General features: G+C 36.6%; 1 protein-coding gene across 3 annotated transcripts in view; it reads left to right on the forward strand.

The window, feature by feature from the left end:
- Positions 1 to 24738, forward strand: part of Arhgap15 (Rho GTPase activating protein 15) — a 662961-nt gene that overhangs the window by 120996 nt on the left and 517227 nt on the right. For all 3 annotated transcript variants that reach the window (XM_004636636.2, XM_004636635.2, XM_023721429.1), the window contains one exon: positions 15182 to 15271. In XM_004636636.2, the coding sequence (XP_004636693.1) occupies positions 15182 to 15271 (90 nt within the window). The remainder of the gene's footprint in view (positions 1 to 15181; positions 15272 to 24738) is intronic.

Here is a 24738-nt window from a genome sequence, read left to right on the forward strand (position 1 = left end):
TGACTTTATAACCTGCTATGCTACTGAATTTCTGTATTAATTCTAGTAGCTTCTTGGTGGAGTTTTTTGGGTCTTCCAAGTAAAGTATCATGTCATCAGGCCTGGGCTAGGACTGAGTCCATAATTTGTTTTCTTAATACCATAAGACATTAGTTATTCTTCTCTGTAGAATTAATGTTGATTTACATTTGTAAAATATTTTCAGCGTTCTTTGATGTTTATGTCTACCAGAATCTTAGACTTGCCTTCTAGGGTCACTTTTCCTTTGACTTGAAGTGAATTCTGAGAAGTTCCTGTATTAAGATACTGTAGTGAGATCCTTTCTCACTATCTGCTTATTCAAAACCTCTGTTTCTCCTTGCTCTAGAAATGCATATTCTCTCCAGAGCTAGAAATCTTAGTTGATATTGTCTATCAGTATATCAAAGACATAACTCTATTGCTTTCTTCATCTGTCATTACAGTCAAGAAATTACTTATAACTGCTATGTCATGGTTGTTCTCAACGTTTTTTTCATTACCTTTGTTTTCTGTATTTTCATCATGATACACATGGATAAAATTTATTTTTATGTTTCTTTCCTAGGGTGTTCTACATTTTGAAATGGGCTTTTATTGTCAGGAATATGTTGTAGCAAGTTTTTAACTACTATCTTTTCAAATGTGTCCCCTTTCCATCCTCTGTTGTGTTCCTCTAAAGCCTGAAGCAAAACCCACCCTAAATCTGCTACCTGAATCTGCAAATCTTGTTTATTCTATATTTTTGTCTTTCTGAGATGTATGGCAAATAATTATTCTTTATTTCTATTCCAGTTCTTTAATTAATTAAATCTCCTTATGTTACTAACATTTTTAATTATAATTATTTGAATTTTTATTTCTAAATTGTTTTCTTTTTAAAAAATATTTTTTACTTGTGTAATTAATTGTTTTCTGCAAGCATTTTCAAGGCTTTCTTTAATTTGCTAAAAGTAGGGAACATACTTAGTTGTTTTGTAACCTATCTTGTGATTCTAACATTTGAAGTCTGTGCCAGTGTTTTTGCTGGTTCTTGTTCACTCTGCTTGGCTTCCTTGTGTATCTGGTCATCTTTGACTGTATGCTAATCAGTGTGGTTGAAATATTATTATGGGAGATTCTCTCAAACCTGGGTTAAGTGATTTTTGCTCCCAAGCTTTCTACATTTTTCTCAAGAGTATTGAGACTGTCCCAGTGACTGGTTAACTCAGTTTATAACACAAAACTCTCAGTTTATAGCTACATAATTGTAGAATGATAACTTTGCTACAATGTCTCAGGGACAGTATTCTTCACTACTCTTTGCTTTCAAATTTTATGTGACTCATCTACAAAGCTTGACTTTTCTATTCTCTCTTGGGATGGAAGTAAAGAAAACAGTTTCACATTAGTTCTCGTTAATCATAATATAAGACCTTGTGAAGCTGATTGACCAAAGTTTAAATTTGGAGCATAAACAAATGACATTAGAAAACATGCAGTTATGTTGCTTTGATATTTAGCTTCCCCTTCTAGTTTCAGATTTCTGCTTCACAAAAATATTTATCCTGGCAGTCTTTTAGACTTTCAATGCTTTTAAGGTAATTTTTAAAAGAAAACTTTTATCCAACACTTCTCATTGTTTTCAGTGGGAAAGTTGATACGAATAACGTAGCTTCTCATTAAAGTCTACCTTAGTTTAATTTAAGTACGCATTTGGTTAATCAAGTTTGTGCTATTTATATATGCCTTGGTGGAAAATACTTCATAAGAATATGTATTGAAATCCTACAATGAACAGCTTGCTCGTTAGGGCTACATGTAAGGGATGAAGATATAATCGAGATATAGTCTTTGCCTTATAAAATCCATTCCAAAAAATAGGATGAGATGAAACAAGAAACATTAAAGAGTTTTTGTTTTTAGAGTGTGAAGAAAGGAGTGCTCACATCTGTGAGAGATTTGAATTGAACTTGGAGGATGATTTTACTTTCACTCTGTGGAGTTTTGTGGGCAAAGAACTCAGAGGGAAAAGTACACAGGAACAGTGACCAACAATGGGTAGGGACTGTGTGCTAAAAAGAGAAGTGAATTTTTTGTTCACTTGAAAGATAGGATGAAAGCACAGTCTCAGGAAGAGTACCATGGACTGAGATCTTCAAGCAGGGGCAAGTCTTTAGAAAGTCATGCTGGTATTCTCCTAGCATCTTCATGCTAGAATAACCCTATGTGGCTTTTCTTCCAACAAATACATACTGAACATCAATCTGACCCAATATTAGGAGTCACGATAGTAAGGAGTTTATCTAGGGCTAAACCAAGAAAGAAAACTAATTTGTCCTGGACTGTGGCTGCATCTTATTTGGTTAACAAGTAAAACTTGTGCCCCAAAAGCATCCACATTATTCTTTCATCCAGTGCTAAACAAATCCTAAAGAATCACTTTTTGGCTTATTTTGCAAGGCCTAGGCCCTATGCATATTTTTCATACACACCTACATGCATAGTATTAGGGATGTATTTTGACTGACTCTGGCATTTCAATTGCCAATTGCCTCCCAGTACCTGCTGTGCTTTATGATTTAGACTTTCTGCTTGGTTTGTGGGGTAAACATCTAACTCTATGGATAGATCATTGGAAATTTGCATTCCTGGTTAAACATAACCCACTGATGGATTACTGCAAGGAGATGAATTACTTTAATTGAGAGGATACATTCACTTGTTTATTCAATGAATAATTAACAACCCCGACCAGGTGTCATGTAACCCAAGACATACCTAGACAAATAATACATGACGCCTGCTCTCAAAGTGCTTGTAATATGATAGGGGAGACAGAAGCATAAATGAGTTTATGATAATAAGCCATGAAGAAAGTGACAGTGGCATAAGAAAATATGCTATAGAACAATAGATTTGGAAGAGATGGTGGCTTCTCACAGAGGCTGTTACAAGTAATGTTCAGCCTTCATTTCAGAGCCATTTGTTTACTCTGCATACGTTACTGAGCTAGCTCTGCTTGTAAGCCAGTGTACTGACTTTTCTCGAAGATGCAAAAATGTTTAGTGCAGACATTTCCCTGAAGTATCTTGGACCAAACATAGCATGTGTCCTTGAACTGAGTAGTAACTATAATGAAAAGCTGGACATTGGCATTTACTCTAAAATAAACAGAGATCTAGATTAGGCATATGGCAACTCAGAAACCAAAGTAATTTCTTCCAGTTAGAAAACCTAACTACATTCATAAAGGATACAATGTCTGAGCATATTTTTAAAAGATGCATGGAATTTTTGATGGAGTAATGCTGAAAAAAAATACATTTTATACAGAAATGAATACTTAATTTGATATATATTACACATTTGTTATATATTATACTTTTTATAATACATATAATATACGTGTGTGTGTGTGTGTGTGTGTGTGTGTGTGTGTGTGTGTGTGTTTTGGGGTTTTATTTTAAAGAGAGGAAAAATCTACCCAGTGAAATGGGTTCTTGATTGGCATGTGTTTTGGTACCCATTGATTACATTCATCATGGTGAATCAGGATGTATACATTAACACATCTAAATTCTTTTTTCAATCCCTTTTCCTTCTCCTTTCTCCCTCCATCCTCTCCATCTTGTTCCCTCTCCATTTTGCAAAGGCTCCCTCTCTTTTCCCTGTTACCTAGTCAATATTGTCCTCAGTATCTTTTATCTTCACAGTGCACTGTGCATGTGCTGCTCTTGGTCTGGAGAACATTTTAATAGAGGTTCCCTGAGGCCTAGAGTGGATATGCCCAGTCCAGACTATCTTGTGATTCCTCTAGGAGACGGCTTAGAGCACTGCTTAGAGTGGGAGGTGCTTCACAACCATTTGAGGAACAGCCTATGGAAGGGCAAGTAATCTAATTTGCAAAAATTAGCATGGAACTGACTGGATGATCTCAGCAGGATTGTGAAAAGAAAGATCCTGTTGGCAATGTGGGGCCCTTTCTAGCAGATATTAAATATCTAACTAAGACAGACTCAATTGCCAGATACATTCTAAAAAAATCTGTGCACATGGATAGCAATAAGGTCTAGGCTCTTTATTATGCTTCCTTTTTGTTTTGTTTTGTTTTTTGTCCTGGGGTTGAATTCATGGCCTTGTGCTTGCCAGGCAGAAGCTTATGCCACCAAGCTATGTCCCTGGCCCTGTAGGCTCTTCTTGGTAGAAAAAAATTCCCAAGTGTCTAAGTTTGTCAGTGTATTTAGTAATTTATATGATATCTTTTCACCCTCCTAAAATTTACATTCTCATATATTTTGACATTTCTAAAGATGTTCCAATGCAGAGAACAAGAAGGGGAAATCATCTAAAGAGAAGGAAACATATCCCACTCCAGGGATGTAGGTGTGTGAGGACCCTGAGGGTGCCAGCTACAAGTCTGAAAGCCCACTCATGGGACGCCTGAGGATCTCTTCAGGGTTATGCAACTGAAGAGAAAAAAAGCACTGGGTAAAATCTTTCTACATCGAGAAATTTCTTTTTTTCTCCATATCGGCAGACAATCAGAGTAAGCAACTCTCTTTCTCATGAACTGTATGGATCAGATCCACTATTTTTATTATATTCATTACATACCATCCAGAAAACTCAGAATCATGTTTAGCATGCATTTGAAAGCAGAATAAACATTTTAGGGAATATTTCTCCCCTAAATTGTCTCTTTTAAGTCAATTATACTCAGTGTAAAACCTAAATGGTCAATGTATACTAGGATCTTATGTTAATGGCTTTTTTATTTTATTTTATTTTTTTTTTCCATACTGGGGATTGAACTCAGGACCCTGAGCTTGCCAGGCAAGCACTTATTCTACTTAACTATCTCCCTGGCCCCTTGATAGCTTTTTTAATTTTATATTCTAATACTACTTTTAATCAGAGGCCAATAACTAGAAAATTCATTTTTTAAATTATTTATGTATGAAATATAGCATGATGTTTGGTAGATGTATATATTGGGGAATGCTTAAGTAAAGCTAACAGATCTATCACCTGTGATTATAACTTTTAATATCTACTTTGAGCAGTACTCAAGTTTACATCAACAATAGTTGTATGATATGATATACAATAGTCATAAAAAAGTTTTCTCTTGTCTGACTAAACTTTTCTACTTTTTCCAACATCTCCCTGCTTCTAGCTGCTAGATTCTTTACTCAGTCTATTTCTATGAGTTCCAAAACAGAAAAATTTTAAAAACAGAAAACTTTTCTACTTCACTGAACTCCTCAATTAGCCTTTGACAGCAAAAGAAAATTAGTATAAAAGCCCTCAGGAAGGTAATTTGTTTACTCTTTTCAGTATTGTTTACTTCCAAAGTGAATAATGGATACAAGTGTTAGTTCCATAATGTAATATGTCTGATAGTTCTATATGAACACTGTAGCATAACTTGAACACAAAATGAACTTAGTTGTGAGAGAAAAATGATGCGATTCAGAAAAAAGTTGAGAATAGTTTCAATCAGAAAGCTGCTCATGAATTACTGAATTATTGAGCGCTTGGTACAAAATGAGCATCTAATAATTTTATCCTTGTGGAATAAGAAATGAACCCCTATAGGCGTGATAATGAACCTTTTAGAGACTAAGGACCCAAACTGCAAAGGAAAACTCTAATGAACCCTAAGCGCTTGGCTGCCAGGTGGTCCTGGGGCGACTTGGCTCACCTCCAATGGCAAGGTTCTGCATGCCTCTACGGCACACACAGCAGAGGTTCATCGTCGCTGCTCTGTACAGACCCCTGTTCAAGAAGGTTATGAAAAAATGGACAAAAACAACAATGTACCATCCTTAGTGTGATGAAGACATTTAAAGTCTTTTTTTTTTTTTTTTTTTGCTATTTTAATTCTCACAATTATAGTGGTCTTGCAAGATCAGCATGATTACACGGGTTCAGTTCATTAGTAAAGGTAGAATGTATCACCGTACATCCTCATAATCCATATATTTGATAATGAAAAAAAAAGCTATAGTTCAACATCTGAAGGACAACAGGTAGAAACAGAAATAAAGGAAGAAAAAAAAGGAAAAGGAAGTCCAGTGTACTATTACAAAAAGCTTTGCGAGGAAAAAATAAAATCCAGTAATCGATATTACTGTAAATGAAGCCATGTTCTCTGGTTATAATTTTCTCTAGATATGGCCATTAACCATAATAAATTTTGTATCTTATGTAATTTTTAATAACCACAAAAATCTATGAAATTGATAGGATGCCTAATAAATGGATAATAGCTTACTGTCTCTCAATAAACCTCACCTTAGGCTCTCTCAGAAAACTACTTTAATTATGAAGCTTGACTCTCTGTGGTTTATCATTTTGGTCAATGCAATGAAATTTATTTTAAAGCTTGCATTTCTCTAAGATGAAAATGGACTTTTCCTCTATAGTCCATTTTTTAAATTTACAGAATATACATATTTAGTCTTTCTTAAAAATTCACCACTGAATTAAAAAGCACTTGGAACCAGCATAACAAATTAGGTAGATATAGGAATTCTCAGATTAGTTCATCAAGGCTAGAAATAACACTCATGCTTTGTTACTGTATTCCTGTTGCCTCCACCGCAAAGTGGGTAATCTAGCTGCCCGCCTCGTATAGCTGTCACTGGAAATATTAATTTAGCCTTCTTGGCATATAGAAAACACAGTAAATCTTAATTGGATTTACTGCTGTTGTTGCCTCTGCTAAATGGAGCAACAAAGGACAGAAATGAAGAAGAGTGGCAGATGAAAGAGGAGAAATTTCTGCATATGCCTTTAAAGCCTTTAGCCCAGAAGAGTCTTCCATCCTTTTGCTCATGGTCTAGTGATAAGAGTAAGTACCTGATCACACTTCAATGCAAAGAATATTTGAAAAAATTTCCTTGGGACCACTGTTAGGGAACTGCTTCCCACTGGCATGTTAAAAATGGAGCATGGCGTACCATTTTGGTGGAGAAATTCCTCCCTGTCGCTAAAAGAAATACCAATTCTCTCATCTGTACTTGCCTAGGAAACAAAGCCCTGTGTAAGCGTCCTGTTTTATTTAGGAGGTAAATGTCTACCACACGGAGAATGAAGTGAAAAAAAGAAATGAGGCAGAGAATATGAGAAGGCAGCACAGGATGCACATCCCCGTGTTGGCTCCCCATCCCCAGAGAAATCCACAGAGAGAGGACCAGGGCAGATGGCAGGTCGGCTGGGAAGGGAGCCACGGACAGAGATGATCTGAAGGGAACTTGAGGCACTCTGTGTTAGGGATTGCAGGAAATGGTTTACTTGCGGTGCTCCATCCCGTTTCTTGTTTCTCTGTGGTTCAAGCTCCTCATCCTGACTCTTTCCTTGCTTACCCCATACGGACCTTAGCTGCTCTCTCAGTTAGGTAGCAGGAAACTCAGACCCACCACCCTCAAATAGAGGTTCGGCCAAATCTGAAAGTGGTGGAAAGTCAGGGTCTGGAGGCTTGCAGGGAAGTCTAGTATTAAAGGTAGTTGGTGGGACCAAATGGCTGCAGTGGCAATCACCAGCTCACCGATGGTTGCAGCTGGAGAGGTGTGCAAGGGTAACAGTCACCTCTGAGGAGGCAGGGGAGAGGTGTAGAACATGCCCGAGCTGCTCACTTCACATGTAATGGAAAACAGTATTAGCATACGACAAAAGTAGGCTAAATAGAAGCTATATTACACATTCTAGCAAGATCTTGATTCAGAAATACAACAATATCTCTTAAAAAGGAAAGGATATTTTCTCTTTAAAGAAGCAAACAACAAAAAAGCTCACAGCATTCTAGTGTTCCAAATCACTAACAAATGTTTACTTTTCTTAAAATCTGGCTTGATTCAGTTGTGTAACATCCTGAGAAATTTCACTGTAGGAACAATTTCAGTTATTATTAACATCATTTATATTCATATACATAAAGCCCACATCTTGTAATCAAAGTATCCTCTTCTAGGTTGACAGAAGCCATACTTTAGACATTAATGAGATCAGGTATCCATTCAGCACTCTTTCTTAAATCAGTTTGCCCAAATGAGAATTTATAAGTGAGTTTCATCCTCCTCCATAAACGATTTTCTAGAGTCAAAACGAGTTATGTGATAAAACTTAATTCCTCTAAACAGATTTTGTGTTTCATGTTTCAAAATGATCAGGACAATCTAAGTCTATATTCTGGGATAGCAATTAATCCTAGATAAAAACATGGTACTTAATAACCTACTTCATAAAATCTGAGCTTTATCTTCTTCAAAAACATATCTAGTAATAAGGAAATAAGTGGCCCAATGATTTGTCGCTTATATACACACCCAGTCTTCATGATGAAAATTACTATCAAGCAAAATAGCATCTGGTGATCAATGTTTTCTTAAAATACATTTTTAAAAAACTGTGGACACTAAATATCCCATAAAAATATAAAATTAAGCCTAAAAGTGTGATCAAAATCAGAAAAAATACAGAAAATAATCTGCCAACTATTACTGAGAATTGATGAAAATGAACTACGAGAATAAAAATCAGAAGTAGATAAGATCTCCGATCAGTTCTAATGACTTCACATCTCTCCAACAAAGAAGCTTTTATGTTTTCTTTTCCAAAAGCAGTAGCTCTTAAATAATTCTCTTTAAATGCTTAAAAATTCAGTCATTTCTATTTTAAGTTTATCCCAGAAAAGATATGATACATACGTTCTTAGATTTAAATCTATATTTAGTCAAATTTTTAAAAGTTTAGTTTTATAATGATGTAAAATATCATCTACTGGCACCATGCAGTTCATTAGCAGACTTTTTTCCTTGTGTTTTACAGCTATAGCTTCAGAAATATGTTTTCTATTAAAGGGTTCTTTAACTTCCGGCTTTTTGAATAAAATCTTGATTGTATTCCAAGTAAATTCTACAACTTTTCTGACTTATTTATTTCAGTGTTTAGCACACTGAAAAACTTTCCTTTGAATAATCTGTAGTTCCTGAAGTTGTTATTTTGGCCTCCATCTCTTATTGTGGCTTTGTGGAAAAAAAAGTCCTACTTAGCATCATTGTTGTAGTCTTCTACCATATTTACCTTAGTTCTCTCTTCTTGAGGCCAATAAATTTACTTGCTTTAATTTTATGTTAACAACCTGTAGTATTTGTATCACATTTCTAAACTTACCTCAGATCTTTATTACTTGCTTCAGTGATGCCATAAGATCAGTTTTCAAAATCAGGGTAAGTGGATATTGTATCCCACGTTTCTATGTGTATGTCTTTTCCTAAATCATCATTCTGTGATGAATTATTCATTTTATTTAGCAATTCATTGGCGTTAATCTGAATATTGTTCTCATAATTATCCATCCAGTTTGTAAGTTTCTTAATAGTTTACAAGCATCATGAACAGAGGCTGCATTTTGGATACTGCCACAGATCTAGCATAACTGGATGAGGAAGCACAGTGGGTTGAAAGGAATAAGAAGGATGGGTGTAGAGTCATAAATCCAAATGTGTGTTTATGCTGGGGACGTGGATGTACTCTTGTAGATAATAGCTTTTCCAGAAGAAATAATATGAGGTTTGTGTCCTAGGGGAAACAAAGTCAAAATGTGAAATTGAAAGATTTTGCCAGGCCAGAGAAAAGAGAGCTAGAAAAACTCAGGTGAGAGAAGCTAAGAGCTCAGACAGGGTCAAGGCACAGACTGGGAGCTAGGTGTGGCATTGGGGTTTGTAGGTTTTGGCTATCAGTGGTGAAGGTAGAAGGGGACACACTAAGAAATTTTCAGATGAACTGGGTAAAGAGATGACTAAGAAAGGACAGCGATTAGGAAAAGAGGCTTTCACATAGGTGACTGTGCTGCTTTCTAGCAGTAGAAAGTGGGTTTGGGTTTCCTTCTATATTAAAAAAAAAAAAAAACAGGAACAACTTACCTATTGCAGCAGACCACGGATATGATCTCTTTAGGAACGGGAGAGTAGCAAAAAAGGTACAACTAGGAAATGTACAAGATTGGATGAAATTTGAAACAGAGAATGCTAAGCTTTGACTGTAAAGTACGAACCCACGCAATCCATCATACCAGGCATTCTGACGCAAGTAGAGGATTTACTGGGGGCATTAAACAGGCTGGGTGTCTAGCAGGCAAAGACAGCAGTGACAAAGGGGGTACAAGAGACTTTATACAATCTTTTAGGGAGGGTGATCATGGGCTGAAACAGCTGACGCAGGCAGAGCTGGTCTGTGGGGAACCTTTAATGTTAACAAAGGAGAGTTTTGTGGCTGCTTGCCCAGGTCAAAGTCAGGTGGACATGTTCTGCGGTTTGGAGCTTGGCTCTGCATGGGGCCTAGGGGGACAGAGTTTGGGGGGAGGGTGCCTGGGAAACCAAGAGGGAGAGTGTTTGGGGCAAGGTGCCTGGGAAACTTTAAATCCTGACCTATCATTGACCTTGAAAAGTTTTTCTTCCTCTGAGATAGAGGAATACTTGCCTTGCAAATCACCTGTGTACCATATGACACTGGCAGGCCTGGTTATTTCAATGCTCAAAGATGTTACTCATTCATGAAGAATGAAACAGTTAACAGGTGGACAAGAGTCACGGAGTAGGTCTAGAATTCTTGGACAAGAAGAGAAAGTAGGAAATGTGACATTTATATAGGAGAAATGGAACATGTGAAATCTTATTCATGAACCCGAAAAGGCCTTGCTCTGTACATGTAGCAGTGGGAAGAAAAGATGAGTGTGAAGAGGCTGTGTATGGTGTTGTGATCAAGAACTAGGGACTTGGAGTTGGATAAGAGGAAATTCATGTCTAAGCTTAAGTATATACTAAATGTGTGGCCAGTTCTCTTTTCAGTTTCTTCTTTTTCAGATTGAAGGCAATGGTAGTAACTGCACAAAACTGTTGTAAAGAATGAACAGGAATTCAGTATATAGCTTTCAGAGGGCAAGGCATAAAGGAAGCATTCATTAAAGGTTATGTTTATTTATTCATTTTAATTATAAAGATTGAAAATAGGGAGACTCAAGGATTTCTAGCTAGTTCTTTGATCTCTGTTCTGTAGGTACAAACTCTTTGATGAGACAGACTTGGAAGGAGTGCATTTTGGGCAATAGCTCACAGGAGGACACAGAGGAAGTGGCAAGGAATGTCAAAACTTACTAAGCAGAGTGAAAGTACAGTGAAGAGGGTAACTAATATTTTCAAAGTTACTTTCCTGCAAAGTCCAAAGTTCTTTCTGCACAACTGGGAGGGATGAGGAAGAATATTGGAAGAAGTCAATGAGAGAGTTGTCCCTGGAGGACAGGGAGGGTGCTTATGCAAAGGCTGGATCAGTGACTTGGGTTTGGACATAAAAGGGAATGAAAGGGCTGGCCAAATAGCTCAGCGATTTAAAGCACCTGCAAGCAGGTACAGGGGCTGGGTTCAATCCCTGGATCTGCCATGCGGCGCCCTGAACTGGCGACTGAAACTGGGGATGGTGGCGCGCACCTGTAATCCCAACTCTTGGGAGGCTGTAAACAGGCAATCACTACGAGTCTGATCTAGTAGTGAGACCCTGAACACCCTGTAGACCCTTTGCTAAAATGTTTTTTTTAAAAAAAGGTGGGGGGAGTGAAGCCAGGAAGGACTTGAGAGACTGGAAGACTACATAGAGGTTTTAAAAAAACATCAGAAGCAGCTGAAAGAACAGAATGAAAGCAAGAACTCAGAAAGTGGGATTCATTGGAGGAGAAGCATAGTGGAATTGCTGACTTGAGCAGAGGGGAAGCTGTGAGCTTACAGAGTGAGACACAAGGCACAGTCCTAGTGGGGAAGGTCACAGGAAATGAGCATCGCAAGATGATGAAGTGTGAAGGAAGAAGTTTGGATTGTAATAACCTGGAGCTTAGTGCCCCAGCCATGGGACTGGGCTTGCTATGCTGAAGAGAGCATTTGGAGATTGCTGCAGCCAGAGAAGGAGAAGACTCTGAAAGCTTACACCATGCTTACCTATCAATTTCCTCTAGCTCTACATCATATAACAGTGTACACATTTATATTGAATCTAAGGCTGATACAGGACGTTTAAACTAAGTTTGGCATAATCGATGTTTCAGGCTGACACTATGAAGCCTGTTCCTTTGTTCTTTTTGTTTTTCCTTTTCTTTTTGCACGCCATGTGTGAAGCCAGAGCCTTTCACGTGGAATTACATCCTCATCCACCCTTTTTCCCACCAAGTCCTCTAGGTCGCCTCAGCTGGGCTAGAACTCCTGACGCCACCGCCTTAGCATCCCAGAGGTCAGGATTGCACACATCCACCATCCTGATAAATTATGGAATTTTTAAAAGAAGAGTTAGTATTTTCTTTATCTAACATCCCAGTATCTGGAATAAAAAGAAGCCAAATCACTGGCACATAATTACTGTGCCATAAATTCCTGGTACATTGAAATGTGGAATCCCACATTCATTTTGTACATGAACCTATTAAGTCATATATCGTATTTCCAAATCACAGGCAAAAGACTGCTTTATTCTAAAAATCACAAATCTTAATTGCTGTGAAATTGGGAATTTTAAGATATCCATGCTTTCCTTCCAAGGCACAAAGCTCAATGCATTTTGATAATTTTTTCTTCATTCATGAACTCAGCAAATATTCATTGAACAACAAATATGAGCCAACCATGGTTCCACACGTTGGGAAAATCAGTGGAAAAAAGCAAGGAAGTCCTTAGCTCAGGGAGCTTAATTGTAGTGAGGGAAACATAAACAGTATATAAAAATATATATGTTAATTTTGTTTAGAAGACATGCAAATAAAAGAAGAAATGGAACAGAGAGCACTGGGAGTGCTGGAGTATAGTTCTTTTTTATAGCACCATCAAAACATATCTGTGACAAAAGACCTCAGCCAAGAGCTGAAGGTCAGGAGCCAGTCGTCTAATAATTGGGAAGTAGTCCAGGTGAACACATGGTTCGGGACCTAAGCAAGATCAACTTTAGCAGAAGACAAACACAACACCAATATGTCTGTCCTGGCATGTAGAGAAAACAAAAACCTAAATTATCTTTAGCCATGAGTATGATTGGAGTGCACATGTGGTTTTTGAGGATGGCGTGCTGGCTCATAATAGACTTTGAGTGACATTGCTTCCATTTGAATTCTTGCCCTCCTCTTTATGATGAATTGCCTTGGGAAGGTTCAGCCACATCCCTAGTATGTTGCCTGTAGCATGGTGGTAACCAGAAGAACTACCTGTTACTGTTATAAGAATGAAATGAGGTCTTAGTTTTAAAGCAATTAGGGCAATATTTGGCATATACAAAGTACTGCTTGTATAGAATATTACCACCCTTTCCTCCTGCCTGCATCGTCGAGAGAGATAAGCCCATTGAGAGCCAAAATGACTATCTTTGTTGATTCTGGATGTCTTAAAATTTACTCTACAAAAGTATCTTGCTATTTTTAGTAATTCTTCATCACAAATCACTTCAAAATAGACATAATTATTTTGCTTTGAGGTCTTTCATAGCAGTGGCTGCTGGTATGGCATTTCATGAGTTAGCTAGTGGAGATCTCTCTCTATTGAAGGATGTGTAAGGAGCACAGCTCACCCTCGTGGACAGAACATGAGGTTCTTGTTCGATATCAGAATAAAAGAATGCTGCCCATTGGCATAGTGCCAGATGAATTTCTATTTGGCTTTATAATTTTTAAATTACTGAAAAATTACCCAAAACAAAAAATGTCACCACTTCTTTTTTTTTTTTTTTTTTTTTTTTTTGGTACAGGGTCTCTCTACATAGCTTAGACTGTAGTGATCCTCCTGTCTCAGCCTCCCCAGCACTGGGATTACAGGCATGTGCCGCCACACCCAACGATAGTGGCCAGCACAGCATGTGTAAGGTTCCTGGGCCCACACGACATGCAGTGCCAAGAATCAAACCCAGATACTTCCACTTGCCAGGCAGTGCTTAGATGGGCAAGCTATCTGCCCAGCCCCACCATTGACTTTTGAAGAAATTTCTTGCCTAATCAGTCTATTGATACTAAACTGATAACACTGGACATAGCAGCTCAGAGACAATAATCACAAACAGAGAGTTTCTTTTAACATTTTTATTATTCCATCATAATTTCGTATTTTAAGCTAAAGCTCTTGCTGTTGAAAAAAGCCCTGAAATGTTTGTAAGTCTGGTACAATAATATTTTGAACTACTCAATGGAGAAATACTTGAGAAAAATTGTGGAATTTATAGAAACATATAGATTACCTCAGACCACGTGAAAATAGTTGGGAATTCTTTGAAAGTTGATACTCTTTGAAAAATAGTAATAAAATTTCCAAATTACTAAGCTTTTGTGTAAAGTTGAAATGGTATAAATTTAATATTATAAAAATTCACTTTAATTAGATATAAATATTTAGGAAAATGCTTTTAAGATTTCTATTAATTGCTCACTAAGTGTTACTTAAACAAAATAACTTTCAATAACATCCACATTTTACTTATGTAAAAAAAAAAGACACGCATTTTAATCTATTTGGTTAAACTCAATTTATTAAATAAAATTATAGACACACTCATATGTCATGTCTTCAAAGTTTAAATAATGAGTTTTGAAAAGGCACATAGTTAATACTTAATATTTATTAAATTTGTTAACTTATGAAACACAAACTTGCCAGAGACTTTAAGATTAAATGATCTACTTGTTCAGTATGTTAAGATGACATAGCCAGGTCCTAAGTAAGCCTGTTAAAGTCTCAAAGATAAATGATGTGTAAGAATTTTTTCATTACATTATTATTTCTTAAATTACATTTCTTTACTTTTGGGTATAAGTAGATGGCTTAAAATGCTTTCAATATACATTATCCACTGAATAATAAATTTCTACATTAAAAAATTACTAAGATCATTAATTAGCATTCTTTCAAAATATCAGCATTTTAATTATTTTTTCTTATTTATAATTAATGAATTACATTATGAAATAGACTTCTAATACTAGACAGTATAAAGTTCCAAATAAAAAGTCCTATAAATTAGGTTTTCCTTGGAAGAAAAAAAAGAGATAGGCCTTTACTTAATCATAAATATGTATAGCTTCTAACTCAATAAACTCTTATTTTCTCTGACATGCATTTCCAATGATGTGTGCTTTTTATTCATATTTCATTTTTGTTTACAGAAAACTGGGCACAAACCAGAAAGTGTGGATTTGTGTGGAGCACATATTGAATGGACCAAGGAAAAATCAAGCAGAAAGAATGTCTTTCAGGTAAGAATGTTACATATATTCAATTTATTTCTATTCTTTCTAAATCTGAACTCTCTTGGGTAATCAAATAAGACCATCTTCTTGTGATGTTTTCATGTGCATGAACCAGTTGTCTGAAGGTCATTATGAAAGTCCGGCTCCTCTTCCTTGTTGGATCTTTGGTTTGTTTTGTTGTTTTTCCCTGGTGACTCGTTGCCTTCTAAACAGAAAAATATATGGTGCATCTTGATTAGTTTCATAAAAAGCATTGACTTTTGCAATGTATTTCTGAAGTGTTTGGAGTTCTAACTCAGAACATTTTATTTAAGTAGATGCGGTGTACAACTTTCAAACATACACAATACATTAATTATAAACTATTGTCAAAAATTCCTATTTCTGGTTTCTAGTCATTGATTAGATTTATCAGTGTAAGAGAAAGAAAGCCAAAGAGCTGGAAAAATTGAATCATTTTATATTTAGTGCTTTACATTTAGAGAAAAAGTCATGATGAATAATCATATTGTATTGATTTTATTGATGGCAAAGGACTTGATGAAATCCTTATGTGATAACAATTACAAAATTTAATATTTCACACTTGATGCAAACTAAATAAGATCATTTGACATGATTTCTAATGGCAATTGATAGTTTTAGATTGTAGAGATGAATTTCTTTCCATTTTGATATGAAATTTATCTTTTATATTCCCAAATTAATCAATAAGTATATATGTATATATATAATTATAGTTTTTTATTATTATGTATTTGTGCCAACTCCTCCTGATGAATGTAATTATTATATATTGCAAGTGTATCCATGTAAATAAAAATTATTAATATATATTTACATAGGTATCTTTAGATTTAGTGTCATTTATTCACAGAGAGACCCAGACTATTGTAATTTTTTACAATAAATTTCTTCTCAGGGAATTTTGTTCCTTGGAGAAATTCTGCTATTCTCATACGCTGTGCTAAAGTTGATGCATTGAGCCATACAGTAGCATAGGCAGCATCCCTTCTCCTCCTGACCTCACTGAGGGGAAATCCTGCTTACCAGCAGGCATTGCTTTTACTAGGTGCTGACCCAGGTGTACTCAAATAATTTAAGTCCTTCCAGATTTTAAGAGCTGTAAATATTATAAAATAAGTCATCTAACTGAAATTTTAGTCCTCAGTATATTGTTTTACCAAGACTGATATTGAGAAAATATATGTCATTTTTATTTTCCAATTAAACATGGAATGTTTATAAAAGAAGGAAGGAAGGAAACAAGCAAGCAGGAATGAATGGGAGGGAGGAAGGTAGAAATGTGGGTAGAGAAAGAGGCAAGAAACCCGCCAGGCACACTTAGAAGACAACGGTCTAAGTCAAGAGCAATTATTGTTTTAGAGAACAGTAGGAAAATACATTTTGTTTTAAAGTGAGTGGCCATAGTTCAGAATATATCCTTTTCTCCAGTTTCTTGATTTTTTTTTGCTTATTTTCTCACTTTTTAAAAAAAGAGTGGTTTTATTCTTAGTCTCTATGACTACTCAGATTATCAGATAAGCTAAATGTTTTAGTATTTTATGTATTGTGAGTTTAGATCTTAATAACTTAAATTGTAAAATGAAACATTAAGTTCAAATATATGGACAATTCTTGGGCAATCAAAATTTTGGAAAATGGGCTTTTATTTTGCAGTGTCTCCTAGGAATCAATGAAAACTGAGGTACACCACAATAATATACATAGTACTGCAAATCTTAACATATCTGGGTAGAATTATGAGCATACTGCATATGTATATATTTAAATTGCCTGTACTTGTGGTATCTATCATCCTAATCTGTTCTGAATATTACTGTCTCCTCTTGCAATTTTCTATCTATTGTTCATGCTTCTGAATATAAGTACTTCTAAAAATAATAAAAATATTCTTAGTTTGAGGATCATACTTTGGAGGGCAAAAATACTGCAAGCTATTTTGGTCATTTAATAGAACAATTCATGGGGCTTCATTCTTACATTTATTCACTTATGTATTATTTATTTATTTGGTCTTTCTTGGAGTTTTAGAGAAATAAGAAAGATTCAAGTTTAATCCTTTGCTTCATTCATTTTGTCTGACTTAAGGTTGTTTTTTGTTTTTGTTTTTGTTTTTGTTTTCATGCTGAGCTCTTCTCAACACTTACGCACATGAGTTCAGGTAAAAATCCTCAAATGTAAATCCGTAGAGGTAAAAATCCTCAAATGTAAATCCGTAGAGGTGTACTTTGAACTAAGCCTTTTGCGACAAACAATATAAACAGCTTTCATAGTTCTCTTAACGAAAAAGCATTGCAAAGGATTTACTAGACAGCTCAATCTGGATGACTTGCATCAATATTTGATTAGCTACATTAGCTGATCTCACTCTCAAATGGTCAGAATAAACATGATTATGTCACAAAACATCATATTAAGGCGTTGCTGGGTATTTGAGTGTGTGTGCAAGGGTCTCATTACCTACAGAATACTGAAGTGCTTCCTCCTGACTGCAAAAAGACCATCATTGCTTCAGCTGATGTGCTACTTCAGAAATAGCTTCAGAATTTCAAGTTTGAATTAGGCTTGGTGTTCAATTTCTGCCTATGAATTATAGATTACAGATAGCAAATGACTATTGAGATTTTTAGTTCAAGAAAAATCAAAGTAGAGCAAAATTAGGAATAATTTAAAATTTGACATCTGCTTTTAAAATCTTGATGGATTACCATTTACATGCCCCACAAGTACACTCTCTGCAAAGAACTCAAATTCACAATGAATAGAGAACCAAACAAAAAATTGTGAAGGGCCTGAGATATGTTTGAAAGTCTCAGGAGTACACAGTGTGACACAGATATACAGAAAGGAAAATCTTCACTGACCACAGTGTTTGGACATTCCACTGCTTTGTTTTCTCTTTGTATTAAAAACAAAGTTTCCTTCTTGGTAAAAGTACATTTAAACTTGTGCTGTGGAGTCAATCGTTTGATTGAAAAAATGGTAACATCATAGTAGCCTTAAAGTTTGGTAATTAAACCTCAAAACCATGGCCTAATTGGTAATACTTAATACTAAGTAATGTTTATTTTAAAACATTGTGGACTCCTATTATAAATTTTGTCTAGGTATGTTATAACGTGTTAAAAGATATGCATGTGTACATAGCTGGTCTTCGAGAAAGAAGGAGCACTTACACATGCTCTGAACCAGAAAGATACTTTGTAATTATGGTGGGTAGCGCAGTTTCAAAGTTAAATTAGTAAATGTCTGTTGCTGCTAACCTTTGTTTAATTCTGTGGCGAGCGTAATTGTCAAGGACTATCACAAGTCTGATATAGCTTGAGCAAACATTTAGCAGCCAAGTGATTTGTAATGAGCTGTGACGCAAGTTTCCTTAGTTAACTTAAGAGCAACACTAGTTCTTCATCAGGGAAGCAGTGAATAAAAAGAATTATGTTCAAATCACATGTTTTAAACATTCCTGCTAAGTGCTAGTTTGCTCTTTGGTGTTTAGCCTGAAATTTAAAGCACCAAGGATTAAAAGGATTACAACATAATCTTAAATAATCCTAAATGTCATTTACAGAGAGATAGTTGTAATAACTAAATAAAACCATGTTAAAGGCTGGCAGTATTGTCAGGGGCATCCGTAACATAAGCAGGGCTCCTGTCACCGGCTTCACTTTCCTTCCTGGGTACGCTGTGCATTTATAAGCATTTCCATAGAAAGCTCAGTTGAGAAAATGGCTACAAAATAACTTAAAACAACATATAATTTAAAAAAATTTTAATTAATATGTTCTTGTTTCAAACTTAAAGGTAACTTTTCACTCAGGTTCCCTTCCTTCTTCAAAGGTCTAGCTCTCTGTATTAAATATTTTTGAAAGACTGGGGCAAGGGGACTCATGACAGTGCCATCAAATGGACAAACTGTGCACCCCAGAGCCTTACCCAGGCTCGGGGGACACTCCCTTACTAAATACGTGAGTCTTGAAGCACTGCAATTAATGCACGCTGTGTGATCTAGGACTGAGATACTTCTATGATTCTGTCCTGTCCCACACTGCCCTGTACTGACTAAACCCGAAAGACCGGACACTTTGTAGCTATGGAATTGTAATAGCTAAGACTAGGATTCTGCTCATTCAGTTAAAAAATATTATGTTATAAGAGCTTGTAGGAAATTTTGTCCACAGTATGGGCCTTGTATGCCGTGATTTCCAAGGTGTGAGTAGTAATAATGGATAAGAACTCACAATGTCTTCTTGGTCTTTTTCATTATTCTATGTAAGACATAGTTAATTTTATTCATTTAAAATAAACGAACCCCTCATACTACAAAGCCTTAGTTTTTCTTCAGAGCTAGACAGTAATTAAACCCTCATTTTTTTACCTATATTTACAATAATGTTTTACCTAGGAGCATGCGTTGGTCACCTCTGTGGATTATGTGTGTTAAATAGAACAATGTTATCAATTTCTCAATTATGTCCGATGATGAAATTGTCAGTTGATGACCTCAGCAGAAAAAATTAACTGATTCAAGAAACTGAAAGTCTGTTTCCCTCCCTTGTCACCAAATTATAACCTCCACAAGTATCATGACCAAATTTCCAGGATTTAAGACTCTTAATATAAAATGCATCTCAGAAGACAGGCTATTTCCGATAAGTGAAGTACACCATGGAGTAAGTCCATCATGACTTGTGTTTCTTTCCTGACTTTCGATGAAGTCTTCTGGCTACAATGTATATTAAACATATTCGAGTAATATTTTCCCAGGATATAAATTACATTTAAAAATAATTTGATTGCTCTACTTGATCTGAATATATCTTAGCTTAAAATGTTTAAGTACTACTTAAGTTTATTAATGCAATGATAATTTAATAGCGTCTTGGAAAATGCCACTTTAAGCCAAAAGGAAAACTACTGGAATTTTCCTTTTATCCATTTCCTCCTGTTAAAAGTGGTGGTTTAAAATAAATCTGAGCTTTTACCAATTTTCTCTTTCATTTTTCAATGTGTATAGTTAGTCTAAATGCAAAAGGATAATTCTTCACATTCATACATGCATTAGATTTCAAGTAAAGCTGGTTTCACTTTAGAGAATTACTCCCAGTATCTTAAAAGGAATTGCATTAAAAATAAAGCAGAGTAAGAGAAGCATTAATGTCTAATACGGTTGTTTTGGCTTTCAGCTAGTGCACAACCACGTCATCTACCTATCAGATATTCATCTATCATTCGTAAGGTGGAGTGGAAAGAGCCCTTGTGTCTGGGGACCTCTGCTCTGACTTCGGCTTTTTCAGTTTTATGGTTCTTTCTGCAGAACCAATGCTGGCTCCCTCCTCCAACTTACAGTTTGTCACATCCAGAAAATAAGAACTAGCAGAGTCCAGCTCACCTGTTTCTCATTTGTGTTAATGTCAAAGTGAAGCAATCCTTTGGTGTGTCTGAAGGGAACCGCAGAGACTTTACTACAGATAAAAGAGCATACAGGAGGACACAGTCATTCCTTGACTAGCCACATCCTCTCACAACAGGTTGGGGAAACACCAGGGGTGGAATTTAGAAGAATTGAGGTAAGGGAGGCAGTGATCTGCAGAATGGAACTCAGAAGTCCTAATTTTTTTCTGAACCTAATCAATACACTGAGATTTAATACACCTTGGAAGAATCTTTTGATCAGATGGATAGCAGTGACTATATTCTTGGCTGGGGAGGTAACTTGGTGGTACCTGCCTGGCAAGCACGAGGACCGGGTTCAATCCCCATCATTGCATGCTGTGCTGACCCAGAACAGGGCGTGGTGGCGCACACTTGTAATCCCAGCTAGGCGGAGGCTGAAACAGGAGGATCACTATAAGTCTGAGCTGCATAGAGAGACCCTGTATCAAAAGAATAGAAATAAACAAATAAATAAATAAATAAATAAAGACTATATCCTCAAATCTTAGTCAAATAATTTTTAAAGATTTTATTATTTTAAATAATTATCAAATTAATGTGTATATTAATTAAGGTCATATCCAAGTTAATGCTTTAAGAGCACATTTTACTCTTTAAGCTTTTACTAGGTTATGAATGATGAGTTGTCAGAGGTATTTTTAGAGGCAAGTGTAGCGGCTATGTCCCCAGTGAAGAAAAGACAAAGGCTACACCTGCTGTTTCCCTTCTGAAGTGTTAGGACAGCACTATTTGCGCTTGGCTTTACTTTTTTTTTTTTTTTGGCTGGCTCAGGCTGCCTTAAGGGTGCATCTCGTAAAGCTTGAGGAGCTGGAGATTGAACCATGGTCCCCTGTGCCTGACTGGGTTTGCCCAAGCAGGTGCTTAAACAACTGAGGTAACCCACAAGCCCCTTGGTTTCACTTTAGTCAGCAGGATTATGCAGATTTGCATGAAAAATAGGTACAATTTTATAGTAGGGTTCTTCTTCAGGAATATGAAGATCAGCAGTTTCTAAGATTACTGAGTAAGAAAGAACCTGGAGGCAGGAAATAAAGTTGACTGCAAGCAACTAGGCATGATCTCAGAACACGCTATCTCTAAGGAAGAGAGAAACAAAAGCAAGGAGGTGGGTGGCAGGCCCACACTCCAGGCCTATTTTTTTAAATCTTTGACTTGGAAACTATCATCTTGAAGGTTTAATGTTTCATAAATAATGAAATTCTACAGGTAATCTAGATATCACAAATTAAAACAGAGACCAGAATGCCAGCCTTGTATCACACGGGTGATTCTGTGGCGCTCATAGGTTGACACCTGGGACGCAAGCACCGAAGCTGAAATAATGTGAATGGTAGCACAGATTATGCTGGCCCTCTTTGTCCACTTGAGTCCCAAATTAGTGACATGAACCACGTTTTAAAGTTCCCAAAGTTGACATAGATCAAAATTTTAAAATGCGAACAACCATGTCAACTGGGTTTCTTCCGCCTCTGACATTGTAGGAGAAGAATGTAGCCGTGTGTCCTGGTGAAGCCAGACCCCTGCCTTGCTCTCCCGTGTCACCCTCTGGATCAGCTGGCGACATGGGCTTAAAGTCAGCAGCTGGGTATTTAGAATAAAAATTGGATTTTCGCCTGACACTCGCTAACGGCAACGTCTTGTCCTTCACGTACTGAATTCATGATGAGTACCCCCCCCCCCCCCCCTTGTGGAGCACATTTTATTGACATTTTGGTAGGGCGAGTCTCACAGCCTCTCTGGGTACTGTGGGCTCCTGTGACCGGCCAGGAGCCTGTGTGAAGGGTGCATCTCGTATGGCCTTTGGGCCATGCACACTAAACTGAACAGAGAAACCGCTGCCACTGGGGCGCAAGGAGAAGCGTGGAGGTTCATGGCATTTCCATCTGTGACTGTTCCCTTGTGGAAAGTAATACATAACTTTGATTTGGCCTAGACAATGTTCAAACTAAGGAACCAATTTTTCATATCTGTTTCAACATTCTTACTATATGTTTGTAAGAGAAATCTGCCATGTTTACTTCACACTGAGTATGATTACTTTAATAGAAAACAGGCCCATTCCAGAAAAAAGGAATGGATTCATCTCTAAAGACGGCACATAATAGAAGGGGCCAATAAGTGGCTTCGCGTTTTACAGCTTGGCCATAGGAATGAAGCAGAGCGAAATAAAGCTGCGGGCTTTAGGGTTGCAGAGGATCCCTGGCAGATAAATAGCTGATGCCACTCAGTTTTCAGAAACATAGGTAATGAGCCTGGATCCGAAGGCAAGAGGTAAAAAATGCGTCTCTATACACACTCATATACACTGTCTATGTGCCACAAGCCACTGAGCAGGAGAGAGATCTGTACAGTGGTGAACAAAACTAAAACCTCAGAGCAATGTTTAAAGAAGTGTAAGATAATAACAAGGCATGCATCCATAAACACAAGCTCGCTATGAATGCAAGGGAAAAACACTAAGTTTCTGACGAAAGGAAAATCCCAGCCCTCACACAGAACTGCAGGGGCCACTTGTGGAATCTCAGAAGAGAGTCTTTCAATAAATGAGTGAAGCCTGTTACTAAAAATTTAAGAGAAAATAAATACTCAAAAACAAGGATATAGTACATGGTAGGAGAGTTAAGAATTCTTGGTATTTGAAAAGGAGAGGGAGGTTGCTCTTTTATCTTAACAAAACAGGATGCTGAGAGATGTCTCAGTGAAAAGATGACACGATATGGTTGCTGCTGGGGAGAAATCAGGAAGGAAGCCCTTAGAACTCTTTTAAACTAACACATTGTTATGGGTTCATTAGACCAAAGAAGGGACAGTGATTAGGAGGGTTTACATCCATTTCATTTTAGACACGACTTGTCACATTCTCATTCATTGTACCTGGGATTTCAGCCACATTGTGGTACCTGGCATTTCATTTTCAGTATAGGGGGAAATCTAACAGCCTCGCTTTCTGGGTGAACGTATGCAAAAGAAAACATTCTTGTGGCAAATTGAACCAATTATTGAAAACCTCCAAAAAGGGAAAGAAGTATTGACAACAAGGGACTTGGTAAAAGTAACTTAGATCAACCTTGGTAGTTTTGTTTTGGTGTTGAATTTAAGCAAGCCTTCATTTTCAAATTCTCATCTCTATGGTCAAGTAAAACATAAACTTCTGGTACTTGAGAAATGTGATAGATTTGAAATCAATTTCATAGAAAAAGATGTTACAGAAACATTCTTTGGATGAGTAGGAAGCTCTGGTAAGGGCAGCAGATAACTATGTGAAACCCTTCTTTTTGACCTGTAACATCTGTACAACCACAGATGTTATTTGTCCACTAGAAAGGAAAATATTTGTTTCAAACTACAGGCATTTTCTACCATGGTATCAAAATTAAATTCAGTAGCAATTGAATGTTTAATGGATATAAAACTAAATATTTTCTGGGACCCAAATCTACAAAACAAAGGAACTTCACAAAAAGATCCTGATGAAATGAGAAAAATGACTGTCTTCGTTATGAGCAAATTTGTCCTTTTGCTAAAGTAAGGATTGTTCTATTATTAACACAGCAAATCTTAGAAGGACTCCACGGAATGCTGCATTATTCATAAAAGCGTTGCTGCCATCTGGTGGCCGGCCGGCGCGTCAGCACAGACTCGCTGATTTGATCTGACTGGTGCTCCTGTGAAGTATGCAAAGGAGGGCTTTATTTGATAAACCAAAACTGTGAACTTCCTCTGGCCTAGATGTCATTCATCTGAAGCCAGTCCTTTCTCCCTGTGCTGTGTAGGATGGAGGATTCAGGGGAGGCAATGAGACTCTTGGATGTCTTTTGGCCTGAATGTAAAAGTGTTTTACAGGGCTTGTATGAGCAAGTTAATCATGGATGTTTTGGACAGCTGAATTTTTCAACGCTCATTTCTGTTGGCATATAAATAAGTATGTATTCAAATATTAGGAAGATTTATGGAATGTAAATATACGCTATTTTGCTTAAATAAGAATGTATGTA

The sequence above is a fragment of the Octodon degus genome, unplaced genomic scaffold (assembly GCF_000260255.1).
Source record: "Octodon degus isolate 3935 unplaced genomic scaffold, OctDeg1.0 scaffold00082, whole genome shotgun sequence".
Taxonomy (NCBI): Eukaryota; Metazoa; Chordata; class Mammalia; order Rodentia; family Octodontidae; genus Octodon; species Octodon degus.